The sequence below is a fragment of the Astatotilapia calliptera genome, chromosome 4, assembly GCF_900246225.1.
Source record: "Astatotilapia calliptera chromosome 4, fAstCal1.2, whole genome shotgun sequence".
NCBI lineage: Eukaryota > Metazoa > Chordata > Actinopteri > Cichliformes > Cichlidae > Astatotilapia > Astatotilapia calliptera.
Genome location: NC_039305.1, coordinates 16,348,203 through 16,355,770, shown reverse-complemented (window position 1 = coordinate 16,355,770; position 7,568 = coordinate 16,348,203). Strand labels below are relative to the sequence as shown.

The following is a 7,568-nucleotide window of genomic DNA, read 5'->3' as shown; positions in this document are numbered from 1 at the left end:
TAGTTAATTTGTGTGAAAAAAAGCAAAGTAGAAAGTTGTGATTTAACATAAACTTTATTTTACAGTTATTACATAGGAGAGAGAGAGAGATTCTTAAGCATTCTGGGCCTGAGCTGCCATCATTCGCTCTTTTTGCTTCATTAGACATTTCCTTGCACTGGCATAAGCTCCCAGGTCTCCATCTACAAAGAGGAAAGATGACAATTTAATACATGAAGCGACTGTGCAGCAAAACAGAAAAAGCTCTCCAAAAATCAGGAAATCACAATATGCAAAAACCCAAATCTCCTTTACATAGGAAAAGAAAAGCAAACTCACAAACTCAAAAGCTGGAAATAATGACACTTAATGATAAATGTTGTGTGCCATGACTGAACACTTATTGCTTATAAACTGCACACATCAAAGCTCTGGAACAGCTCAGTACTTACAGCGTGACTGGAAGTTCTTTGTCACCTCATTGAACTGCTGAATTTCCTTAGCACAGTTCTGCTGGTAGCTGTGTCCTTCTCTCTGCTGGCAGGCCCTCAAACGCTCCTGGATCACCTTCACGATCTCCTGATCCACTTTGCTGAGGGACAAGACAGAAACACAAGGGGATTTTCATTTTCTGTCAAAGTCTGTCAGACAGACTTGCCATCTTCTGATCTCTCCCAAATTGTTATGTGTCTTTCAGTCTGGCTGACTGGAATGCTCTAATGCTGTTTGAGACCGTTTCTGAAGCCAGCAAGCACCATACTGGCAGTTTGCTTTGTGTCATTGTGCTACAAGGTGAACTGCTGCCCCCTATTCATGTTACTGCACTCTGGTGAACACAGTTTCTTTAATGTTCTCCTATATTTGGCTACACTCATGCAATCCCTGCAAAAAAATCTCCAAAGCATGCTTGGGGATATGTGCTCGATCCTGTCACCACCATGCTTTTTGCAGAAGGTGTGTTGGCCAGGTGATGAGCTGTAGGTATTGCTCTGCCAGAATGCTGGGACTTCTGGCCAGTTACATCTTTTGCTTCATGCTCTGAGTCATTTAGAAGCATCAACACAAACGCAAAGAAGTCTGTCAGTATCCTGTCACATAAAGAAAAAAGCCCAGAGCCTCATGAAAGATCCACCCCACCCCAGACACTGTTTTAACTTTTCAGAACAGTAGAAACAGTGAGAAAAAAACAAAAACAAAAACTTTTTTTTTTAACCAAAAGCTATTTTGTAAAGTGAAAAACAAATCGTGCAATAAATGGCTGTAGAACATGACATGTCCTGTTTTGGCATGATCTATGTTTTACTTAGACATTTTATAAATTCTATGTTTACTTTTACAGGCTTGTACATATATTATAGGCTTTATACAGTTGTTTGTTTTTTAAATAGACATATTGTAAGCCTCTTGTCCCCCAGAGCTTTGTATTGAGAGGACATTGCATGCAATTTCACTATATATTCATTCATCTATAATATGAACCAAAGCCTAACCTTATTTTTTATTTATTAAATACAGTACACATTTTCTTTATAAAATGAATTTGAGCTTTGTAAATATTAACTCGGTTACTTTCCACCCTACTGATTAAAAAAACAAAAAACAAAACAAAACAGTGTATGAGACTTTTTTGATGTCATAGGGGCATGCTAACAAAACTTGTACTTCCTGACCTGCACCATGTTATTTATTCAAAATGCCCACAAACCTTTTGACAAAGATGAAGCCTAAAAGATGAGGTTGTGATGTGAGTATTTTGCGTTTTTGTAGACGATTTTACCTAGGCATAATGCAATATGTGTTTGATTCATTAACAGTGTGTGTGTTACACTTGTGCCTCCACTCAAGTTGAAACATCTTTAGGACTTTTAATGCACAATAAATGATGTCTGTATATATTTGCAAAACGCATTTCAGTTGCTTAAATTTAATTAGTTTACAAAACAACTCTAAAACTATGTTTTCCTTTGTCATTAACATTACAAAGTGCAGACTGGTGGACAAAAAATGCATTCATGTGAAAAGTTTTCATCCCTCTGAATCTCACTCGTATGTTACTTACTAGTCTCTCCTCCACTGCATCTCTGCCTCGTAGTAGCAGGGGTAATCTCCCTCTTTGCACTCCGTCAGGTCAGGAACACGACGGAACTTCTGGTGGTAGTACACGATCTTGTTTTTAGCCCGAATACTGTCAACAGCATCTGGGCGAAGGAAGGAAAGGGTTCAAAGCTCATATAAACTCAGTCCAGGCTGAGTAGGTTGTACATTGCTAGCATAAACATCTAACTAACCGCGGACTTCTACCGCAAAACCTGACATCTACTCGCACAAAACAAAGCTTGTAACTTATCTAGATTTAAACAATTCAGTGGAAGAAAAAGCACCACTTTAAATAAACCAGAATGCGTATACAGCGTCCTCAGTTCTTGTGCTATGTTGTAGAGCTACCCTGTTAGCCGAGTTAGCTTCCAGTTACCTCTAAATGTGGTGACAGGCAGGTCCACGGAATAATAGAAGAGCTTAGACAAAATCAGAGCTGGGTTTGGCAGTGCTGTTTGTTTGTCCACAACCGGAGTCTGCCGAGGAGGCTCTGGGTATGCCCCTTTATCGTAGTCTGCAGGCATTTTTGTACCCTGTTTTGAACAAAACTGAAAAACCCCTACAATTCGACCTCGACAGGTCTCCTTTGGACGGAGCGCATGCGCAGGAAAAGCAAAATAATGGCGAATTAGAGGTCAGCAAATAAAAGCGTTCGAACGTCCTTATGCCAGTCTTTATTACTGAATTAGAATTATTACAAATAAAAAACAACAAAAGAAAACTTGGAACGAGCTCACTTCAGTTTTCGTAAAATATGAAGGTCGAAGGGTAAAGGTTGCAGGTTGGACTGTTGTACTAGTTAGCTACAGTAGGGGGCGGCAGGGAGCCGACTATGATAACTTAAGTTGGAATGCAAAAGTCTTGAACCGCCCTTTTTTTCCTCAATATTTTGCTAGGAAAATGGGAAATTGTGCTTGAAAGTACTTGTACTCATCAGTACTTGGCATGACAACTTTTATTCTTTAATATAGTCTGAACTTTTTTAGGTAAGCTTTCTATCCAGTCTATTGTGATGAACCAAGATGTGAACCTGACTTGAACAAGAATTTCAAATTTGGATTCTATGCTATTCCAGACCTGTTGCCACAGATTTTTAGTGCAGTTCTCGTGTATTTCAGCATACCTCAACCTTTTTTACCTTCACTAAAAATAGCCTCTTGACAGTCACCCCTTCCACTGAGACCATTTCAGCAAAAAGTAGATGGGTCAGCTGAAGGGCCAGATGCATCTCTCAGGTCCTGTGTCAGCTCTTTACTGGATCCCCTTGCCCCCTCAATTTCTTAAGGACATGAGTTTCTGAATTCATCGGTGTGGAGTGGTCCTGGGCTGAAAAAACTAAATCAGGTCAACATTGGTCACATGATCACATGGCAGCGAAGACTTTCTTCCTCCTCCTCTCCTTTCTTGGTTGTACGGTTCCTGTCCACTAGGCCTCCCCACCACCTCAGACCTCTGACATTACCATCTTCCCTCCTCCTATCTGGTCAGGACTTGGCAGAGATCGTCTTGTTTGAAAGCGAATATGTCCCCTCATCTGGGCCAAACACCAAATTAGAGCCCTGTGTGTCATCTTATGTATGACTCTAGCATCTGCACTGGTTTCTGTCTCTTTCTATCTGTCGCTGGGACAATCCGCAGACATGGTCAGTGCTCCTTGTGTTTTTGGTTGTTTTCTTCTTTAAAGGATAGTTAAAGCTGCACTTTTTGGACTGTCTTTGCCTCCTACATGTGTGCATGTGTGTGTGTGTGAGATGATTTATCACTTTCTTTGACCTTTTGAATTTATAAGAGTGTATGAAGCACACTGAAATCTAGTAATGGCTACGCTTAGGAGAGCACGTGGAACACTGCGCTGGTGACCTTTTTTTTCCTATAACAAGACACCATCGTTTCAAGTTTTCTTAATTATTTTATTTGGATTTCTGAATTACAGATATGAAACAGAAACAGAGTGAAGCAGAAGCACATGGCCTGAATACAAAGGCAACAGATTGGAAGATCATGACAGATGACTCTTTTTGTGTTCCGCTAACTTAACACTGTTAAAGATTTGGAGGACGTTAAAGAAAATGAGGAAATGATCACAAACAGTTGCTCAAAAACATGACTGATGTCACCATATAATACAGTAACTAAAATGAATAATTTGTTTTGCTATGTAAATGTGTGCTACACTTTTAGTATAAAGTGATGTGGGTGTCTCCCACCACTGATGTGTACATTCGAATGTACACATCTGGACACGTGTGGACATCAGCTTATGTTGTACACTGGCAGTGTGTTTATGACCTGACAAATAATCAAAAGGAGATGGTAACTGTAAAAATGAAAGTAACACTAAACACCCATGGGTTATCTAAATGTCATCAATTTGGGCGTGCACCAACTCCATTGTGGCTTTTCAGTCTCATCGCAAATTCCATGCTCCTCGCCACGGGCACATGGGGTTCCTGCCTTGCAAGCGAAGCAAGAAGCACAGGGGGAGGGTGCGTTCATGGCCCAAAGATAACCCCAGCCATCCCGTCCACCTCACTGCCTTCCTGGGATATAAGGCGGGCATGACCCACACGCTGAGAGAGGTGCACCGCACTGCCCTCAGTATGTAAACATTGATGGATGCAAGACTTTAGACAATCTGTTATCTATTTAGTATATAGCATGCATTATTTTAGAGATGTAAATAGAAATTGAAAGTTGAATAAAATCAAATGATACAGAAAGAATAAACTGGGCATTGCTCAGGCTGCATTCAAGCTGTTAGTGTTAAAAACTGAAAGCTGCTTTGATTTTGTGCTGAGGCTAAACTTAAAATGCATTCCTTCACGTCTCTTTTGTTTTGCATATTTTTACCTTTTTATCACCTTCTGTTTACTTGCTGCATGTTTCACTGACTTGAATCTGTCAGTTTTCCTAGCAGGATCTGCCTCCTTCTGTCTTCCACAGAGCAATCAAAGCGAGAAGAAGTTGAGGCGGTGACCATCATCGAGACTCCGCCTGTCATTGTGGTGGGTGTTGTGGGATACATCAAAACGATCCGTGGTTTGCGCTCCCTGAAAACCATCTTTGCTGAGCACCTGAGTGACGAGTGCAAGCGCAGATTTTATAAAAACTGGTACGCGTGTGTGATCATTTAAAGCTCTCCTGTGCATAGAAGTAATTGACCCGCACATACGGTCTTGTCACACTGTTGTTCCTTCAATATGTGCTGAGCTTTTCTGTGTTTCAGGTATAAGAGCAAGAAGAAGGCCTTCACTAAGTATGCTAAGAAGTGGCAGGACGAGACAGGCAAGAAGCAGCTTAACAAAGACTTCAATGCCATGAAGAAGTACTGTTCAGTCATCAGGGTTATTGTTCACTCACAGGTAGGTTCTAAAATCACCATCCTGCATCACATTAGCTCCGTTTTTAGTTTTCCATCTGATTTCATCGGCTAGTATAATCACTGATATTTATTTACTTGATCTCCTTCTGTTAAATCTCTCCCATGGAGGGGGCAGAGGTGTCAGAGTTATCCAACTGCCCACATGCAACAGAGACAAAAGCCTCCAAATCCCCAAACTCTTGGCTGTCGGTAGCTGGATGGCTTTGACTACAACGATCACCCTGTGGGGAGCACTGGAGGGCAGTTTCAAATAGCAGTTTATAAATAATTTTCACAGGGGATGAAGGCCACTCACAGAGTCTTTGCCTTTATGTTGGCAGCATGAAGCCAAAGATCAGCCAAGATTTCAGTTCTTAAAATCCTGCTAAGATCAAGCCTCCTCAGCTCATGAAAAAAAACATCAACATGCACATTTAAATACCAGAGTTGTTCCAAGTGACTGGTGTTACATCTGAGAGTTCAAACATGGCCACATGCTGAATAATAAATCTAATTATAGTAACTTGAAAGCAAGATGCTTTTCAGTATGCTTCTCAAGCTCTGCACTTAACAACATAGTTGTTTTAGACTTGGGAGGTGCTTCTGTTTGCAGCTTGCAGGCTTCCCTAATTACTTTCCATCTGCCTCCAGATGCGACTGTTGCCCTTAAGGCAGAAAAAAGCTCACGTCGTGGAGGTGCAGCTAAATGGGGGTACCATCTCGGACAAGGTGGACTGGGCGAAGGAGCACCTGGAGCAGGCTGTGCCCGTATCTGCCGTCTTCTACCAGGATGAGATGATTGATGTCATCGGTGTCACGAAAGGTCACGGCTTCAAAGGTAGGAAATGTGCTGTGGCAGCTCCAGGCGTTGAAAAGTTTAATGAGTAATAAACCGGAAGGTCCAACCATGACTTTTACGTCTTTGGGCTGATAGGCGTGACAAGCCGCTGGCACACAAAGAAACTCCCACGGAAGACTCACAAGGGTTTGAGGAAGGTAGCTTGTATTGGAGCCTGGCATCCTGCCCGTGTGGGCTACACTGAAGCTCGCGCTGGTCAGAAAGGCTATCATCACCGCACTGAGATCAACAAAAAGGTTTATAGCTTTAACAACTTACTATATTATATTTGCACACACCTAGTCAATGTTTGTTGGTTGCCTAAACATCTCTTTAAATAAGGAGTATTATGAATTATTATTATTAGTATGAGGGGTTTTCCATAATTGAAATCTTGATGTCCTCTTTTGTTTTTTCAGATCTACCGTATTGGTAGGGGTCTTCACATCCAGGATGGAAAAGTGATCCGGAACAATGCGTCTACTAACTATGACATCAGCCAGAAAACCATTACCCCCATAGTACTCCCAGCTTTGTGTTACAGTATCATATTGTGCATGAAAGTTTTCTCGTATCCAAAGTCAATATTTATAATGTATCAACAGTAATATAAAATGAAGAGTTTGCATCAGGTGAGATATTTTAACCTTTATTACTACATTTATGTCATAGGGAGGCTTTCCTCGCTATGGTGAAGTGAATAATGACTTTGTCATGGTGAAAGGCTGCATTATCGGGGCTAAAAAACGTGTCCTCACCCTTCGAAAGGTAGGGTGAGGAATTTAAAGTCTTCAGCTCTTACAGGTATCATTCGTGTAAGTGTAGTTTAACGTTTTTGGCTGCTCCTCCTCACAGTCTTTACTCACGCACACATCGCGCAAGTCCAAGGAAGGCATCGAGCTCAAGTTCATTGACACCACTTCCAAATTTGGCCATGGGCGCTTCCAGACAGCCCAGGAGAAGAGAGCATTTATGGTGAGTGTGAAAAAACAACCATAAAGAAAAAAACAACAACCAAAAAAACCCAACTGAATACCAGGAAGCAAAGATTTTGATCGAGTGAGGCAAAATAACAGCACAATATGATTCAAATGTTCAAACTATCCACTGATGACATAATAAAATCTGTAATTATCCTGCTGTGTTTTAACTCCCGACCTCTTGTTTACCTGCAGGGGCCTCTGAAGAAAGACACCCAAAAAACAATGCCAGGTCCTCTGCCAGAGGAGGCCTGAAAGTGTGGATTATAAACCCTACAAAACAATAAAATGTGTAAGTTATACTTGAATTTTG

At 41.2% G+C, this 7,568-nt stretch overlaps 2 protein-coding genes across 3 annotated transcripts; one reads left to right on the top strand and one right to left on the bottom strand.

Annotated features, from left to right (window-relative positions):
- Positions 1-40: 40 nt before the first annotated feature.
- ndufb10 (NADH:ubiquinone oxidoreductase subunit B10) lies at positions 41-2,698 on the bottom strand. Its single transcript, XM_026165120.1, has 4 exons — positions 2,453-2,698; positions 2,039-2,177; positions 432-571; positions 41-182 (listed from the first exon to the last, which is right to left on the bottom strand). Exons 1-4 carry the CDS (start codon positions 2,598-2,600, stop codon positions 94-96), a joined length of 516 nt encoding a protein of 171 aa, XP_026020905.1. The 5' UTR covers positions 2,601-2,698; the 3' UTR covers positions 41-93.
- A 936-nt stretch (positions 2,699-3,634) lies between these two features.
- On the top strand, positions 3,635-7,563 carry LOC113020842 (60S ribosomal protein L3-like). Of its 2 annotated transcripts, XM_026165107.1 has the most exons (10): positions 3,637-3,719; positions 4,482-4,674; positions 5,020-5,188; positions 5,303-5,438; positions 6,089-6,275; positions 6,372-6,532; positions 6,695-6,796; positions 6,948-7,043; positions 7,131-7,250; positions 7,451-7,563. In XM_026165107.1, the coding sequence occupies exons 1-10, from the start codon at positions 3,654-3,656 to the stop codon at positions 7,508-7,510; spliced, it is 1,290 nt and encodes a 429-aa protein (XP_026020892.1). In that variant the 5' UTR covers positions 3,637-3,653; the 3' UTR covers positions 7,511-7,563. The 2 variants fall into 2 exon arrangements, with proteins under 2 accessions (XP_026020893.1, XP_026020892.1); XM_026165108.1 differs by lacking the exon at positions 4,482-4,674 and having other exon boundaries at positions 3,635-3,719.
- The last annotated feature ends 5 nt before the right edge of the window (positions 7,564-7,568 follow it).

Bases quoted from the DNA above. Each gene is read 5' to 3' on its own strand.
- ndufb10 (XM_026165120.1), bottom strand. From the start codon at position 2,600: ATGCCTGCAGACTACGATAAAGGGGCATACCCAGAGCCTCCTCGGCAG. The intron at 2,178-2,452 runs GTAACTGGAAGC...TCCTTCGCCCAG, and splicing joins GCCTGTCACCACATTTAGAG to ATGCTGTTGACAGTATTCGG. The intron at 183-431 runs GTAAGTACTGAG...TCCTCTTTGTAG, and splicing joins AAAGAACTTCCAGTCACGCT to ATGGAGACCTGGGAGCTTAT.
- LOC113020842 (XM_026165107.1), top strand. From the start codon at position 3,654: ATGACTCTAGCATCTGCACTGGTTTCTGTCTCTTTCTATCTGTCGCTG. The intron at 5,439-6,088 runs GTAGGTTCTAAA...ATCTGCCTCCAG, and splicing joins GGGTTATTGTTCACTCACAG to ATGCGACTGTTGCCCTTAAG. The intron at 7,251-7,450 runs GTGAGTGTGAAA...GTTTACCTGCAG, and splicing joins AGGAGAAGAGAGCATTTATG to GGGCCTCTGAAGAAAGACAC.